Source organism: Cavia porcellus, unplaced genomic scaffold, assembly GCF_034190915.1.
Source record: "Cavia porcellus strain 051 isolate PalLab524CR breed Dunkin Hartley unplaced genomic scaffold, mCavPor4.1 scaffold_27, whole genome shotgun sequence".
Classification (NCBI taxonomy): domain Eukaryota; kingdom Metazoa; phylum Chordata; class Mammalia; order Rodentia; family Caviidae; genus Cavia; species Cavia porcellus.
Genome location: NW_026947510.1, coordinates 52,349,239 through 52,367,088, shown reverse-complemented (window position 1 = coordinate 52,367,088; position 17,850 = coordinate 52,349,239). Strand labels below are relative to the sequence as shown.

Here is a 17,850-nt window from a genome sequence, read left to right as displayed (position 1 = left end):
AAGGGAGTGAAGGATTTTGCCCCCAAACTGCAGTAACAATAGCTGGAAACACGACAGAACACAAATCTTAACTGAACACAAAACCAGCTCTTGAGTTGGGAAGCATAAGTTACAATTCTAACTCTGCAAAAACATTTTTTAAAAAATCAAGAGCCTGGTCTTGATTGGGCTGGGGATTTAGCTCAGCAGCATAAGCACCTGCCTTGCAAGCAGGTGGTCGTGAGTTCGATCCCTGGTACCGATACTTAAAAAAAAAAAAAAAAAAAATCACAAGATTGCCATTGAGAAAGAAACTGAAACAAAGACCCTCTAAGAGGTCTCTCTAAAGGTACAGTCACCACCCTCTGTCTTTTCCCAAGGTGTCCTCCGCACCTGGATACCCTTTCCCACAGGGCCACTGAGCTATAACTATGGCCCTGTTTGCTGTGATCCAGCCCTGCAGAACTGGGGACACCTGAGTCCCAATGCCCTGCCCAGCTCCCTGCAGAGCCCAGCTAGGAGAACCACACTGCCATCATGTGGGCTCCTCTGCATATAGCCGCCCCACTCCAACCAGCACCCTCTCCTAGGCTTGAGCTTCAAAACTGTCCTCTGACAGCCTATGCTGGCTGGCAGGTTCCTGGGGGCCTGGTGGGGGGTCAGTAGTCCAGGGCCAAGACAGATGCTTCTAGGGATCTTTAGGATTCCACCTCCTGAACCAGGTGCAGTGACACAAACCTGTAATCCCAGCTCCAGAAGCTGAGGCAGAAAGATCACAAATGCAAAGCCGGCCTAGGCAATTTAAAGAGACTGTGTCTCAAAATAAAAAGCAAAAGGGGCTGCGAATGTAGCTCAGTGGTAGACCTCTTACCCTGGGTTCATCCTAGCATTCCCTAGTCTCTTAGTGCCATGGACAGCAAGCTCCTTGACCCTTTTGTGCCTCTGTTTCCTCATCTGTAAGATGGAGGCTGCCTCATAGCAATAAAGAATTCAATGAGTTAACACACGTAGGGTGCTTAGAACAGCGCCAAGTATTTCACAACTCTAACAATCAGGAGCTTTCAAACCCTCTGACCATGACCCATTAGAAAAATATTACCATCACTGTGTGGGTCACGCAGACATAACAGCAACAGATGTTTCACAAAGCAATATTTATGCCAGCACACTGGTATTCTCTATTCTGTTTTGTTTTAAACTGCTCACAACACACTAAACTAATTTCACAAGCCCACAGTCTGAAAACCACTCCCATAAGCTCACAGTCCTGGGTTCTTTTCCTTTGTTTCCTACCTAGCCCTGAGCCTGCCTTATGACTAAGTCAGACCCAGGCAAGTCAGCTCTGGCTGCACAGAGGAGCCGCCATGCAGCGGAGGAGGCCCCCGAAGGCCTGCTGAGCGCAGTGATCTCTCAGGCTCTCTCCCTGCAGGAGGGGAGGGAGCTGCACCAGGCATCAGAAGCTGGGCAATGTCAGCCCCCATGCTGTGTCCTATAATCCACAGCCCCTGTAATGAGAAAAGTGGTATTCTTCCCATTTCTCAGTTGAGAAGCCTGAGGCCAACAGAGGGAAATGACCAGGGAATAAGGATAAACAGCACTGATCCTGCTTTGGAATTCAGAAAGTGCATTAAGCAAGGAAACTGGCTCTCTAGACATGCTGTGAAACTCTGAATAGGATTGATAGGAAGCTGTGAAAGAGGAAGTGCTAGACACTGGAAAAGCAGACATGAAAATAGGCAGGAAGCAGCACGCATACCAGATGGCATCTGGCATTATCAGCAACAGCTACAGAAAGGAGGTGGACCTCAGTAGGAGCAGGGGACATTAAGGGAGTCTCACCATTGGCTCCTATCCCGGGGGAGGCCAGAAGCAAAAGCAATAGATCAGACACGGTGGAAAGGCCACTCCTGCCTACACCTGACCTAGGGACTTGCCTGCAGTGGATGAGGGATTCTATTACCTGTAAAGCTACTGTGGCGGCCAGTGGTCAAAGCAGATGGGCCAGTTCCAAGAATGTCCTCATCCTGTCCGTGAGGAACAACCCTGCACAGCCCTGTGGACCTGCCAGTTGGACAGAGGACACACCAAAGCACAATGTGGCCAAAATGAGCTGGAAGAAGTGGGAAAAGACATGGCAATGATTCTGGAAGGGCATCATGGAGCCATGTAACGTGATGAGGAAAATGGGATTCAGAGTCAGAAGATTTGATTTGGGTCACTGCTCTCTGTTCAGGGGAACAAATGACCACTGAATACTTCCAGTGAGGCATCAACAATGCAAAAATAGGTGGACCCTCAGGGTGACAACAGAGTGAGGAGTGCGGAATAAAGGACAGACAATAGAAGGAAAAGCCTTTCAGTCACAAGAGGCAATAATTGCAAATGCAGTGACAGGAGAGATATTTCAGCAAATGCTGGAAATAAGTGATTCCCACTGGCCGGAGTGTAAATTGAAATGGATGTGGCAGAAGAGGTTCTGCCGATTTACCATCTTATTGGCTTGAAAAAGTCACATCACTTTTCTGACTATAAACCACTCCCTGAGATGTCCAAAGTGACTCAGTTTACTAAGCGTTTACTGAAGATTCACTGTGAGCCAGAAACTATAATAGCTTGGCACCGGGCACGTGGAAATAACTAACAAATCCCTACTCTCAGGAAGCACACAATTTTTTCGAAGATACAGACACCACAATTTTGAAAGCAATTTTGAAGAATAAATGAATAAAATAAATTTTAAAAAGTAGTTAATGCTGCTCAGAGAGAAGGTGATGAGATGTTCTGAGAGAAGGTGGAAAGTCAAATTAAGCAAAAATATGACCGAGGAAATGTATCATAGAACAAATGTACTCATGGAACTGTAAGACTGTCAATGGTTAAATGTAAGGTACAGCATACACAGGAGACAAGCAGCAGCTATGACACTAGCCGGGGACCTGCAGATGCTTAGAACTTTGCTGTTCATGACAGCAGCAATGACGTGAAAAGGTTCCAGCTCAAGCAGGTGAACAGACCACCGCATTTTCCCTGAAGCCTCACAAGCGGCCTCACTAGAGTCCAATTCCCAACAGCTTCAAAGATAAGCTTGAGGGATGCAAAACACCACCAGCCCGGCTCTTCAGCATCATGGGAAGGTGAAGCCCTCAGGAGCAGAGTGACCCTGCCAGAAACCCTGAGGTCCCGCAGTTGTGCGTGGCAGACAGTGGCCATAAAGTGGCTCTTGAATTCTGGGAAGGCTGTCTCGCCTTTAAAGGGAACCATGCCGGGGCTGGAGGTTTAGCTCAGCGGCATAAGCGCCTGCCTTGGAAGTAGGCAGTCGTGAGTTCGATCCCCGGTACCGATAAAAAGGAAAAAGACAAATAAATAAATAAAGGGAACCACGCAGGGGGAGTTTGCAGAGTCCATAACCACGCCTTCCGCCCGCCTTCCTCTCCCTTAGGTATGGCCCCCCGTGGGCCCCGCCTCCTTCCACGCCCTCTTCCGTCCCTAGTCCTTTCCCCGTAGGGCCCGCCGTCTCTTCCTGTTCCTATCAGAGGCCCCGCCCCCTCAGCGATACCTTCTTTGCCATTCCTGTTCGTAGACAAGTCTGATCCGCCCCGGAAGTGACGTTGATTCCCGCCCTCGAGGAGTGACGTCAGGCGTGCCCTTGACGGGTGGGGAGGGCTGGGAGGTGCGTCCCTCTGCTCGCGCCTCAAGGAGGTAGGACTCTTTGGGGGTGGCTCAGGGTGGTGTCGCGATTGAAGCGCGCCCGTGGCGTGCTTCTGCGAAAGCTGGCAGCGAGCAGGCGAGGGGGGGGATGTGGCCCCTTGGAGAGTTGACGTCCCTGACGACGTCCTAATTCCCCAGTTTCCTCCACACACGTGTCCATCCTTTTGGGTTCCCTCCACATATGTCCCCTCTATTTTGGTCCCTCCCGCCTTGTTTCTGTACCTCTTTGAGTTCCTCCTTCAGTAGCTGCGGTTCCTCTTTGCTAATCCTTAGGTAACGCTTTTTCCCCCCGCTTCTTAATTGCCCATTAGAACATATTTTTAAAAAGTGATCAGTAGAGTAAGGACTTTATGGGCAGCCTTGGGTTCGGTTGTTGACTGTCCCCTAATAGTTGGGTTACTTTGCCATGTCGCTTACGCTGTCTGAGCCTTTGATTCCTTGTGTGTTAAATAGGCAATCCTCAGAGCTGTTTTGAGAGAACCAATGGTGTACTTAACGCGTTTAGACCTCTGTAGGTGCTCTGCAAGTGTTTCGTGCCCCCCGACCATCTGTTATAATTCCACGGAGATCTCGATTTGGTTTTGGTTGGAAACCCAGTTTGCCTGTCCTGCAGTTTTACCAGCTTCCTTTTGATTCTCATTCTCACCGACCTCTACTCCAGAAATCTTACACCTCATAGTATTGCCTTGCATTTTGCTTCCGGCTGTGCGTCGTCCTGAGCCCCACCCCAGCACTCCCAAATCCCCTTTTCCCTCCTAGTATGTTGACTTCATGATATTCTCCGGCCTCTTCCCCTCATAGATGGCCCAACGACTTCTCCTGAGGAGGTTCCTGGCCTCCGTCACCTCCAGGAAGCTCCCTCAGGGTGGGTGGGCACCCCTCACCTCCAAGGCCCTGCAGACCCCGCAGTGCAGTCCTGGTGGCCCAGCCCGGACAGTATTCACCACCAGAGTGTGCTCAACATCCTTTAACATCCAGGATGGACCTGACTTTCAGGACCGAGTTGTCAACAGTGAGACACCAGTAGTTGTGGATTTCCACGCACAGTGAGTAGTGGGCATCGGTGAAAGACGAGGGGCCTGCCTGTTCAAGTGTTTATTAGTGCCTGCCACATCTCAGGGCTGCGTTTAATAACTAGGCCGTATTATGAAGCCTGCGTTTCCTTGTCCAAAAAGCTCAAAGTAATCTTCAGCTTTCGGGGACCAAAGTTGGGAGAGTATAGGACCATAGCATTGTCTGTGTATTCCTGGCCCTACAGATAAGTTGATTTTATTTTCATGTCTTGTCACTAAAACTGTGGGAAGGGCTGACAAAAAGTTACTAGGTGCATCCTGTGTACCCGAGATGACTGGAGGAGGTGGGGTCCCCTGCCACCCCTCATCCCAAGTGCTGTAGAAATTTGTTTTAGTGATAAGCCAATGCCTGTGGCCTGATATTTAACCTGGTCCTCATTATCTCTAGACTCTTATGCCCTGCCCAGGCGCTTCCTACAAAAACAGTTAGATGGACCCCGTCATTATGAGACTTGAGCCAGTGTCATCTGAGTTGGAAGTTGGGAGGTTTTGTGGTCTAGGCCCTGACAGATTTTCTGCTTTCTTTCTGATTCCAACTTGCTACCTTGGGCAGGCTATCTGATATTCTTGTACTCCCTTTCTTCCTTTGTAATTGGAGAGAAGGTCTTACAGACCTGGTATTTAAGTGTTTTAGGTTTGTTGATTGAAATCTCTGAATGTCTTCAGGGATTTATAAAAAGATAAGTTATCAGCTGGGCGTGGTGCCTCACTCCTATAATCCCAGCACCCCCGAGGTTGAGGTGGGAGGATCTTTGTGAGTTTGAGACCAGCCTGGGCTGCAAAGTGAGCTCAAGGCCAGCCTGAACTGCATAGCAAGACCCCATCTCAAAAAAGGCAAAAAAAAAAAAAAAGATATCCTGCCGTCCCCCTGATGTGGTGATAGGGCTCCCAATGGGACAGTGCCTCACTTTATTTAAAAAAGAAGGGGTACATGTTAGCTCATTCAGTGCCAGTCACTCCTTGGTGCTACTTACAGAGATGACAGCAGTCCTGAAACAGTGCTGTCCCAGTGCAGTGTGAGTGGGGCGGCAGCAGCAGTTGACCTAGCTGAGGGATCACAGAGTAACCCAGAGGAGATGCTCTGAGCTCAGCCTGGGTTACAATCCCAGCTCTGCCCTATGGTACAGATTTCTTAACTCACATGAGCCTCAGTTTCTTCAGATGAAGCCGAGAAGGTGCTGTCATGAGCATGGCACCTGTGGGCACTCTTCCCATTGACTTCCCTCCCTTGAGCCCTGAGTCCACGGGGTCCCTGTGGGTCGGGGGGTATTCTGGGGATGCAGCAGATGGGGCAGTGACTTGGACTGGGTGTATCCTTTCTCTCCTTCCAAGGTGGTGTGGCCCCTGCAAGATCCTGGGGCCAAGGTTAGAGAAAATGGTGGCCAAGCAGCGTGGGAAGGTGGTGATGGCCAAGGTGGACATTGATGACCACACAGACCTTGCCATCGAGTATGAGGTATGGATTGGCAGGGGTGTCACTAAGCAGAGAATGTCGGGCAGGAGCCTAGGGGCAGGTGGTATAAAAGATCTTATGGGTATGATTATCAGTAAGATGAGTTTTAAATCTTTTGTCTGAGATTTTTCTAGACTTTAGGAGCTTGAAGAGCTTTGCAGCTGTGACTGTCTGTCCTCAGTGACTTGTCTCTGTCTACCTCCTTTAGAAGGTGGCTATATGACCCAGGGACCAGGTCATTGTAGCAGCAGGACATTGTGCCTTCCCCCACCCACTTGTGCACTCGCAGTGATTTCTGAGCCCTCCCTGTGCCAGCCTGTGTGATTCCTGCACGGATAAGGGCTGGTCCTTGTCCCCAAGCTACTGTTGGTTTGTTAGAGAGAACAGCAGGCTTACAGGTCATTTCAGCATAGGGTACGGAGTGCTGAGTGGTGAGGCAGCAGGGGAAAAAGGGGTGCATTGTTCCTGGGGGAAGGGTGTGGACAGGAAAGATAGTGCGTGAGAGAGACCCTCTGAGCAACCCTGAGACTGCAGAGAGGGCAGCACAGCGCCAGCATGTGACATAGTCTCTGTGGTCTTCTGGTTTGCATGATCATGCAGCAGGTGTTTTATTGAGAGTGCCTAAGGCATTGTTACTGGAATGCGACTGTGACCAAAACTGACAAACTCCCTGCCTTTCTACCGAGCCTGTATTCAAAACACCATTCTAGTATTTTAAATCAGAAGTCAGCACACATTTTCTAAAGAACCAGGTGTAAATATTTAAGGTTTTGTGGGTAGTGGTCTCTACTACAAGCACCGAGCTGTCCTTGAGTAGCCTTGGACACGGACCACATGAAGGAGCATGGTCATGACCCAAGAGTACACTTTACAGCGACAGGCAGCAGGCCAAGGGTGGAGTTCACTGACCTCTGTCTTCTGTACATGTTAACTGTCAACATCAGTGTTGCAAAAGTTTCAGATTGGGAGGTTTTTGGATTAGGGACACTTGGCCAGTCAAGCCTATGTAAATATTCTAAAATTTAAGCCCGGCGTGGCAGCGCACACCTGTAATCCCAGCGCTTGGCAGGAGGTTCATTGCAAGTTCAAAACCAGTTTGGGTTACAAAGTTAGCTCAAGGCCAGCCTGAACTGCATAGCAAGACTGCATAGGGGTCGGGGATGTAGCTCAGTGGCTTAAGAGCCTGCCTGGCAAGCACAAGTTCATGAGTTCAATCCCTGGTACCAAAAAAAATGCATAGCAAAAAGACAAAAAGAAAAAAATTAGAAATCTGAAATCTAGGGGCTGGGAATTTAGCTCAGTGGCATAAAGCACCTGCCTTGTAAGCAGGCAGTCATGAGTTTGATCCCCGGTACCAATAAAAACGAAAAAGACAAAAAAAAAAAAAAAAAAAAACCAAACTGAAATCTAAAACATTTATGCTTCCAAGCATTGCAGATGAGGAAAACTTGACCTGTAATAAGTGCTATGGAAAAAAGAAAATCAAAAAGAGGGTGCAGGAATGCTGAGTGTAGGTTGAAAGGATTTGCTTTTTTTTAATCAGTATTGGGGATCAAACTCATTATGGCATTTATCACATTATATAGAACTCAATGTACAAGGCAGGTGCTTATGCCCCTGAGCTAAATCCCCAGCCCCAGGGTTTGCTTTTTAAAAGGATGGGCTGAATCCGGGCACGGTGGCACATGCCTCTAGTTCAGCACTCTTGGAGGCTGAGGCAGGAAGGTGGAAAGTTCAAGTACTGTCTTGACAATTTAGCTAAAATTGTGTCGCAAAAAGGGTTTGGGGATGTTGCTTAGGGCAAAAGCCCTGGGTTCAATCCCTAGTACATACCAAAAAAATAAATAAATAAAGCTGAGATGCAAGCCGACTGAAGCCTGCAGGTCTTTGGAAAGGCCACCAAGTGGAGCAAACCTTGAACATGAAGACCCAGAGCTTGGGAGCCTCTCAAGCCAGCAGGGCCGGTGCATAGAGCAGGAGATACCTGGGAAGGCCAGTGTCCTCTGCACCTTGGAGATCATCAGGGTGCGGAACAGGAGGGTTCCTTTCGTGGCTGAGTAACCAGAGTAAAGGATCGAGCAAGGAGTGGAATGGCAGGTAGCAGGCGAAGCCAGCCAAACTGGGGGTCTTGGAGCAGTCACGCCGAAGACAGCAGTACTGCAGAGCTGCGGTCCCACTGGCAGCCCTCGACCCCTTCAGGAGTTGTAAAGAAATAGAAAGTCAGGCATTGGTGCTTAAAATTTAGAAGAGTTCATGTGACAGTCCAGATTACTGGTTTTGTTGAAGTATGATCTGGCCTTAGTGAGCCTTCCTAAGTCACAGGTGTCTGCAGGAGGGGCCTCTCTATTCCAGAGTTGCAAGCCCAGGCTTAACTCTCACCAGCTGGCCCAGGTAGAGGTGTTGCCTGCTCTCCAGTCAGTCTTCCCTGCAGTGCAGGACAGGAAATGAATGGGGAAGATGGGGCAGGGTGGGACCAGCTGTCTGCCCATTGAGCTCGGTGGGGATATGAGTGATAACCTAAAGGAAAAGAGGTTGCCCAGCCAGAACTGGGGAATAAATGCTGGGCAGACAAAACACCAGTGACTGCTATTGCAGCTGATGGCTTACTGGCTGCTGATGCAAGGCTGTCCTTGGGCTTGATGACCAAAGGCGCTTTGACCACTTACACATCCCTGACCTTCCCCTCCTTGTGTATCCCCCACCCTGGGGCTGTAGCAGCTGCAGCAGTGAAGGTGTGATTCTGTGCAAGCTTAGGGTTGGGGCTTTTGGGCCTTCCACAGGACCGTGAGGAGATGTCCACACTGCCTCCTGACTCTGCCAAACACCACAGCTTCGGCTTTAGCAGGCACCTGAGGCCCAGCCACATGCCAGGGAACTGGCACAGGGGCATAGAACCCACTTCCACCAGCAGGGGTTGCATGCAGCGAGGGAACTCCCAGTGCTATCACCCCTGCCTTCTGGGGAGCCTGATGTGGGGATGATTGTGGAAAGCAAAGGGTTTCCAGTGGGATCATCTGGCCCACTGCCGACTGTCCAGATGGTGCACTGGAGCATAGATGGTCATTGCCTTGACCATCCAAACACAGCCACTGTCACCACTTAGGGAGACAGGGTTGATTTTTTTTTTTTTAATGTTCTATATAATGTGATAAACAATTCATTGAATAATAAATGCACATTTTTTTTTTTTTAGACAGGGTCTCACTGTGCAATTCAGGCTGGCCTTGAGCTCACTTTGTAGCCTAGGCTGGTCTCGAACTTGCAATGATCCTCCTGCCTCAGCCTCCCAAGTGCTGGGATTACAGGCCTGAGCCACCACGCCCGGCAAAGAAATGCACATTATTTTAATCATTCCCATTTTCCCCTACTTTAAAAATATTCCAAGTTTACAAACATGAATATGATCTGGCATATTGTCAAAAGGTAAAAATAGCGCTGGGAATCTAACTGCATAGTAGAGTATATGCACAAGGCCCTGGGTTCGGTCTCTTGCATTGCAAAAAGAAGAAACCAAATGACTGGGAATATATCTCTGACATAAGCATCCAGGCACAAAGTCCTGAGTTCGATTCCTGGTGCCAAAAAAAAAAATGGATTATGAGGCCCAGGAAGGGCCCAAGGTTCTGCATTTCTGACAGCTCTTAGGTGGTGCCAGTGCTGGGGTCCCAGACTGGACGTGAAGCAGCAAACATTCTCAAAGCCCCACGCTGACCTGTTGAGGTGCTGCCCTTTGGAAGCCCCGTGTCACCTGCCACTCAGGGCAGGTTGCTTGTCAGTGAAGTGTTTCACTCACGGGGATGGGCTGTTGTGAACTGTGTCCAGCATCAGAGCATCACACAGGAGGCTTTCACTGCCCAGGGAGTTGCCCACGTCTACCAGTCCATCTCTCCTCCCCACCACGCCCCTCAATCCTGGCAACCACTGATCTTTTGTTGTTTGCGGTTTTGTTTTTTTCTTGGGCATGGTGGTACAGGCCTATAATCCCAGCCCTCAGGAGGCAGAAGCAGGAAGATTTGGGGTTCAAGGCCAGTTTGGGCTCCTAGCAAGTTCAAGGGCAGCCTGGATGTGTAGCAAGTCCCTGTCTCCAAAAAAAGAAAAAAGGGAACAGATCAGCCATATGCCTGGGTGCTTCTGCAGCCCCTACTGCTATCAGCATCCCCCATCTGAGTGACACCACATTGTCACCCCAAGTCTGTGGTAAAATTGGGGTCCACTGCTTATGACCTGTTCATTGGTGTTTCTCATTTGAAGCATGAAATTTCTGTGATACTTCCCCGAAGATCTTCACTGTGCAAGGGCTCCGTATTTGCCCCTGATGCTTTGCTCTTGGGCGGAAGCAGAGCATGGCTTCAATCCTGGACAGCAAAATCAGAGAGATCTAGTTCCAGATCCCACCTCTACCACGTAACTTGCTGTGTTGTCTTGAAGCAGTCCTTCCACAGTGAAGCCTCAGTCATCTTGTGTCTAAGATGAACTTACTGAGCACGAGGGTGTAGCTCAGAGGTGAGCACTTGCCTAGCATGCATAAGGCCTTGGTTCTGTCCTTAGCACCACAAATGAAATAACCCTACCTAGATGCAGAAACTTAGGAGCTGGCGTATGTAAATGGCTAGTGCCATCCTTGACAAGATCTTTTGTTTAATGCTAACTTTGCAATTAGCTGAGAATGTCACCAGTGTCCTAAGACACAGTGCTGCGGCTGTCTCTGTGCAGGTGCTTAGCAAGAGTTATCGTTCAGATGAGTCAGGGTGAGACAAGACCTGAAAGGGACTTTGGGCTCCGTGTCCTTGCAGGCCAGCTCCAGGTCCACTGGAGAGACAGGGCACATGCATACACACTGCTCTCCTGGGTGCCCGGGTCTGGAGGCTCCGGTGGCTTCTCGGAGCAGGAGGCCATGCGACAGGTGCTCGCACATCTTGGCTCCAGCCCCTCCGTTCCCTTGGTCCTGCACGATGTGAGCAGAGTAGCCAAGCTCTGCTCCATTGCTGCATCTCATGCTCCTGTCACCTTTGCAGGAGACTCTAAGGCCTGCATGTGTGCACTGATGGCAGTCTTTGCCAGCACCAGGCCCTCCTAGCTGGTAGCCAACTACTCAGCAGGGCCACATCCCCTGTCCCAGCCCAGATAACCCCGCAGTGTCCTGAAACCCAGCTGCCTGCGAGCCCCAGCTGTGTGTATGTTGACGCTCAAGCTCCTGAGAATCCCTTTGACCTGACGTCCCTCAGATGTCAGAAGACTACATCAACAGCAAGTGTGTATGTGTGCCTGCAGGCGTGGAGCTGGCACTCAGGAGGAAAACCAGATCCCCTTGGCACTGGTAAGCTTCCAGGCCTGCTAGGGGACCTCTGAAAAAGAAGTTAGACCACTTTTCTTTTTTTAGGTGCTGAGGATTAAACTAAGGGCCTCACTCTTGCTAGGCAGGTGCTGCACCACCGCGCTCCAGCCAGCCCAAGAGCACGTCTTGAACAGTGGCATAAAATGTTTAAGGAATGAGTTGCCGTCCAGCAGCTGTGAAATTGAAAGCCAGTGGTTACAGTTTCTGCCCTAGTCCTGAGCTGCCCACCTTGAGGCACCCATGGTGCCGCTGCAGACCACTAGATGGCGCACAAGAACACCAGATGGTGCTTCCCTGCGCTCTGCTCCTGCCTGGGGATAGGCAAGCCACGTGCCAGACCCCATGCCAGATTCTGTGACAAGGACCGGAACCAGCAGGGACATTCGTGGTCAGCCGAGCACCTGCTGCTGGCACATAGCTTCTAAGAACTATCAGCTGCCACCAACGTTTGCCCCAGAACACAGTATTTTCTCACCTGCTGTGTCTGTCGCCACAGTGTCCCCCAGAGGGCTGGGGCTGGCCACAGGAGTGAGGGTTGTGAGATGGGGCCGCAAGGACTGTGCTTCCTTCCATCCCGGTATGTACCCACGCCGGCATCCAGTAGTCAGGCCTGTGTGGGGACCCAGTAGGTTCATGTAAGTCACTCTTGTTACTTTGTACTTAACTTGTGTGCTTGTAAAGAAATTCCGCATCTATGTTGTTCTGTTCATCCGGTTTCCTCACATGCCAGGCAGGGTGCCCAGACAGCGGGGACACTGCCTGCCAGCATGGGCCTGGCCTCATCCACGCTCTGTGTAATCTATATGGGTCTTGGGGTGCTGGAGCCAGTGCCTCACAGACCAGGAATGTTGCCTTTCCCATCCGTTCTGGCCCCAGTAAATAAGCCTCAGATGATTCGTGGCTGTGCCTGCTGCACGTGATCCAGCAGGACCATGCTAGCCAGTCCCAGCAGTTCTCAGAAGTGGCCCTTGAGGGGCCCTCTGTAACCACTGTTTGTTGAATGCCCACTGCGTACCGGGCATGATGCCAGTCCCGGGCTGAGTGTGACTTGCAGTGTTTCCTGTCGCCTCTCTGCATTCTCCCAGAATTGCTGTCAGTGTCTTCGCGCGCCGCTTCAAACCCTGAGGCTTGGAATAGCACAGTGCCTGGCCAGATTTACCCAGCAGGCAGGGGCCGGATCAGGTTTGCAGAACCTGAGCCCCTGACCACTCAGCTTTCCATGTGGCCAAACCCTCGAGGTAGACATTGTCCTCCCTGCTTTATGGAGGAGGCCTCAGGCTCAGAAAAGCAGCACAGCCTGACCCGTGAGCAGCAGGCCAGAAGCGCCTGCTGCCCGCAGCTCTTCCCAGCCCAGCCCTGGGCTGCAGCTGCAGCTGCCTGGGTTATTTTCATCGCTCCTGTCATTCCAGCCAAACCGCTGGGCCAGTGAGTCAGCCATGTGGTCAGGGGAAGAGGGTACTGCTGGGAGCTCGCAGTGGAAGAACTTTCCAGTGGGTACCCCAAGGAAGGGCCCCTTTCCTTTGGCCCCACCCATGGCTTTGGGCAGTCACTGCCCCATGAGCCAGGGGCCTTCTCCACAAAGGCATGGGTGGTGGAGAGGGGTTCACCTCCCAGTGACTTGGACACCTTGTCCCTTCCCCCCAGGTGTCTGCTGTGCCCACTGTGCTGGCCATCAAGAATGGAGATGTGGTGGACAAATTTGTGGGCATCAAGGATGAGGACCAGCTGGAGGCCTTCCTGAAAAAGCTGATTGGCTGACAACAGGAAAGAGTCCTGACCACCCTGCCCCCGGGACCCCAGTCCCGGCGCGGGAACCCAGTAGAACTCACAGCCCTTCCCGCCGCCCCCATCTGCTCCCCGGGGACTGTGCTTGGAGACCACGGAGCCGCCAGTGCTTCCAAGCTGGCCAGCTGCCAGCAGCCTCAGAGGAGCGATGGTGCTGCCGCTCTGGGGTGTCGTCTTCCCACCCATCTGTTTTGTCCCCTCCTGCCACGGCCCGAGATCCTTCTCCCAAGACGCTCGAGAGAGCCTGGGGCCAGCCTGCAGCGCGGTTTCCCAGCAGCAGCAGCTTGGTCCCCTCTGACCTAAACCCCAGCCTGGCCCACCGGGGTCCTCTCGCATTTGTCTTTCCTGCTGCTGTTTTGTAAAAAGAAAACCAGAAGCCAAACAAGGGAGAGTAATATATAATTCTCTCATTTTTTGTAGGTCTCTAATAAAGATCTTTATGCGATCTCCTGCCTCCTGCTATGAAGAACAGACCTTGGGGCCCTGAACTCAGATCATGTAGCCACCCCATCCCCGCCCCCAGAGTCCCCTCCTTTCCCCTCCGCCTCCCTCTCAGGCTCAGGACAGACCAGTCTGGGCTACAGGAGCCTTGACTTGCAGAGTGCCAGGCACCACCTTCCTAGCCAGTGGCCAGCACCTTGGTTCTGTGAGCAGAAGGCTGAACTGAACAAACCAGGCCAACAAACCTGGGCTCCCGGTCGCCAGCTTCCATTCCAGCTGGACTCTGAGCCCCGGGGGCTGGTGGGCTCTGGCTGTCTCTGCTCCTTTGACTCCACCGCCCTCTCCCTAACCAGCCCCTCCTGTCCATGGTGACTCTGTCCTGGGGACAGTGCACACACATCTTCATGCCTGCCCGCTCCAAGGCCAGAGGGTGCTGTCCACATTCCCAGACAGAGACGAGCTCACAGGCTGCCTGCGGGTTTCTGCCCTGTGTGCTGCTTCTGAAACCTAAGCTCTTAGAAGTGATCCTCTGGACTCTCCCTCCAGTGGCTGGCTCCTGGCCACTCAGATGCCAGCCCCTTCCTTCCCATCGTCGCTGCGGGAAGTCCTGGGCCTTGTGCCAGCCTGCACCTCAGCTTCTCCTGGTCCCCAGCTTCCCTCCACCAGCGGAGGCCCAGCCTCTCCTTCCCAGGGCTGAGAGCCATGCTGGTGCTTGCAGGTCTTGGGTACTCGGTAGCTGCACTGTCTGTCACCCTCCTCTTCTGCCCTAAGCATGCTGACCGAGGGCCCATGTGTCCTCCCAGTGGCTCGCCCTGTCCCCTTTAGGTCCCAGAACTGCCTTGGGAAGGCTGCTATCACGGCTCAGTAGAGAGACTCGTGGCCTCTGAAAGACCCTGGTCTGTGATCTGCAAGTGGCATTAGTGGAAAAGGAAGTCTGTGTGGTGACCTCTGCACAGGGCACAGGCTGTGAGCGGAACGAGGCACCACCCATGTCCTGTGCCTCCCTCAGTAGCTCCGTGAGGGGGTTTTAAGGACCTCATTCAGCTGTCCCATGGGAGACCTGCACGGATTTACCAAGCACGTTCAAACTCATGGATCAGTGACATGGAGTGGCCTTGAGGGTCCCAGGCCAGGATTCTCCTTCCCACCTCCTCCCTTCCCACCATATAAAGCATGGCTGAGCTAGGCGTGGTTGTATAGCCTGTAATCCTAGTGCCGGCCAGGCTGGGTTACCCAGTGAGTGCAAGGCCAGCCTCAACTACATAGTAAGACCTGCCGCCAAGTCAGAACAACGGAACAGTGAGTCTGACGTCCCGATGAGCTGACATGGCAGGCGGGCTCACTTTACACAAGAGATGCTGAGCACAGGCTGAGTCACAGGCACCCAGTGAGTGGGGCAGGGGCAGGCCCTCCTGTGGCACCCCCCGCCGCTCCTTAAAAGGTGCCCTTCCCCAAGCGCTTTCGACATGCATTACCTCATTTAATTCCACTCTTGTGAGGTAAGGATTATTTCCACATTATAAGGGAAACCCGTTCAGGGAAATTGACTTGCCCAAGGTCACATCTAAAAGTGACTTTGCTGAATATGAATCCAGGCTGGAGGTCCAACCACTTCACCTTTGAGGGTGTAAAAGTCAGCAGAGGCCTGGTACCACGTTCGGGCTTCCCCCTGCCCCAAGCTCCCCAGCCTTAAAAGGTGCCTCGCCAGGTGAGGGGCGCTTGTGGCCATGGCCAGAGCTGTCCCAGGTTGGCAGTCTCTGGGACCCAGGCTGCCGCTGGCTGAGTCACTGGCTGTGAGTAGAGTCTGCAGTGACCCTAATTCCACAGCACTGCCCTCACCCGGCCACACTGGCCCTGGCGGCAGGTCTTGGGTGCCTTGTAGGGCTCCGGGTAGGGGTAGAGGAGTCACAGCTGCTTAAAGCCTGTCACCCCCAGCTGGGGAAGCCCACAGAGGGGGCAAGGTGCAGGTTCAGCTGCAGAGCATCCTGGGGTGTGGCCTCCCCCCATTATTCTGGTGCCCAGTTCCCCCAGCATTTGAGATGTTTTGTGGTCACTACCATGACTTCCTTTTAACTGTGCAGAACATAGAGAAACTGACCACACCTACAAGGAGTTTATGTACCAAAGACCCCAGAGCAAGAATTTGTGGGTGGCTCCTGGTGGCTGTCAGGAGTGAGAGGACCAGGCTACCATCAGTCCCCCTCCTGAGGGCACAGGGAGGAGAGCCTTGCTGAGTCTCGGAAGATGCCTTTGTGTAGGCCTCGGACTTGAACCTGTGCCCAGACTGCCACCCTAAAGCAACAAGGAGGTGCAGAGGGCCCTTCCCCCAGATTGCAGGAGAAAGTGGACTCCCGGTCCAGGACCGCTGGGGTCAAGAGGATGTTGACCGTGCTGTCACCACTGCCCTTCCCAGCAGTCCCTGCCCAGCCAGGGCCCGCCTTGCCACCTGGGGAAAGTTTCTTCTGGAAAGTGAAGCCAGCTCTAGCTGGGCTCGGAAATCGCTCATGTGGACCCTGGGCTGCTAAAAACAATGCTGACGGGGCTGGGGATTTAGCTCAGCGGCACAAGTGCCTGCCTTGCAAGCAGGCAGTCGTGAGTTCGATCCCTGGTACCGATAAAAAGGAAAAAGACAAAAAAAAAAAAAAAAAAATTAAAAAACAATGCTGACATCCTATGTCCTGTGCAGGCAGGATGCTGCCACAGCTCCGCCCCACTGCCCGGAACACCCTGGCCTGGGCTGGGGTCTGCAGCTCCACGGGAAATCTGGGCAGGAACATCCCACTCTTGGGACCCACTAGTTGTGTGACGGCATGCAAGCTGCCTCTTCACCCCAAGGCTCGGTTTTTATAGCGGTAGAGGGGTGATGAAGGTGGCCCGCACCCGCAGAGCGAATCACCTATGTGATCTCACTGGGTCTTCACAACAACCTCCAAAGACAGGGACTGCTATTACACCATTTTACAGATGAGGGGAACTGAGGCTCCAAGAGTGTAACTTGGCATGAAAGAATCTCAGAACTCCGACTCCCACCCAAATGTGTTTCACCCCAAAGTTTCTGTTTCTTACCTACCAGCAAGACTACTTGCCTTCTGGGCCAAAAGTTTTCACCAATCTGAGCCCCAACTGTGTTCTCTGCAAATTAGGCCCTGGGGAGGATTAAGTGGCCCAGCAAGTGGCAGTACTGTGTCACCTCGTGGGGGCTAATGCTTCCCTCCCCAGCTCTGCTGCTCTAAGCTGCAGCTCAAACAGGAAACACCAGCTTCCCAAGATAAGGCCCAGCACCCACCAGGGGAGGGAGAGGACCTGGCTCAGTACCAGGCTCACACTGGGCCGGGTGTGCCAGCCCTGGCCCTTGCCACTGCCCCCTCCCTCTAGGCTTGGGCAGCCCTGGGGAGCCGGCAGTGGTGATGTCACCCTTGGAGAATGCCTACTGGAATTCACCGACTTCTGATTCTCCACCTCCAGCCATTCCGACTGCCTCCTCTCACCACCGGTGGGGGCATCACTGGGAGCTCCGACACTCAGGCTGCTATGGGCTGCTGTGTGCTAACCATGCTGGTACTACCATGGCTGCCTACAGGTGAGCGCAGGGGTAGTTGCCTGTCACCCTGTGTTTTCCCTGACCTCCCACCCCCACCTCAGGCAGGGACTGTTGTTCCCATTTCCCATAAGAGACCGTGGCCCGGAGAGGTGGCCACAGCCACCCAGAGCCACACTCAGGGAATAGGCCTAGGGTGGCTTGACCGTTGGCCACATTGTTGTCCCTGGGAGAGTCAGAGGACACCGCTTTTCACATCAAATATGAGATCCCCCATCCCAGAAGGAAGCAGGAGCTTCCCTTAGCTCTGGACCCACTCCTAAGGCTGGAGTAGCCTCCCATCAGCCCCCACTGCCCTGGCCAGCGTCTAGGAGCGCTTTTCCATATCGGGGTGCTAGCAGCTAGAGGGATGCACAGTCCTTCCTAGGGGTGAGGCTGGGATGCAGGGGGTGGGGTGTAAGTGTGTGAGGCCCCCCAGGGCTGGAGGCAGCCTTGGGGGCCACACCCACCCAGCATAGGGCTGGTCCTTTCCCTGGTT

The 17,850-nt window shown here is 52.6% G+C and overlaps 1 protein-coding gene across 2 annotated transcripts; it reads left to right on the top strand.

Annotated features, from left to right (window-relative positions):
* Positions 1-3,492: 3,492 nt before the first annotated feature.
* Txn2 (thioredoxin 2) lies at positions 3,493-13,778 on the top strand. 2 transcript variants are annotated; one of them, XM_003470461.5, is made up of 4 exons: positions 3,493-3,678; positions 4,489-4,733; positions 6,093-6,216; positions 13,193-13,778. In XM_003470461.5, the coding sequence occupies exons 2-4, from the start codon at positions 4,489-4,491 to the stop codon at positions 13,304-13,306; spliced, it is 483 nt and encodes a 160-aa protein (XP_003470509.1). In that variant the 5' UTR covers positions 3,493-3,678; the 3' UTR covers positions 13,307-13,778. The 2 variants fall into 2 exon arrangements, with proteins under 2 accessions (XP_003470509.1, XP_023421085.1); XM_023565317.2 differs by lacking the exon at positions 3,493-3,678 and adding an exon at positions 3,821-3,960.
* Positions 13,779-17,850: the final 4,072 nt, after the last annotated feature.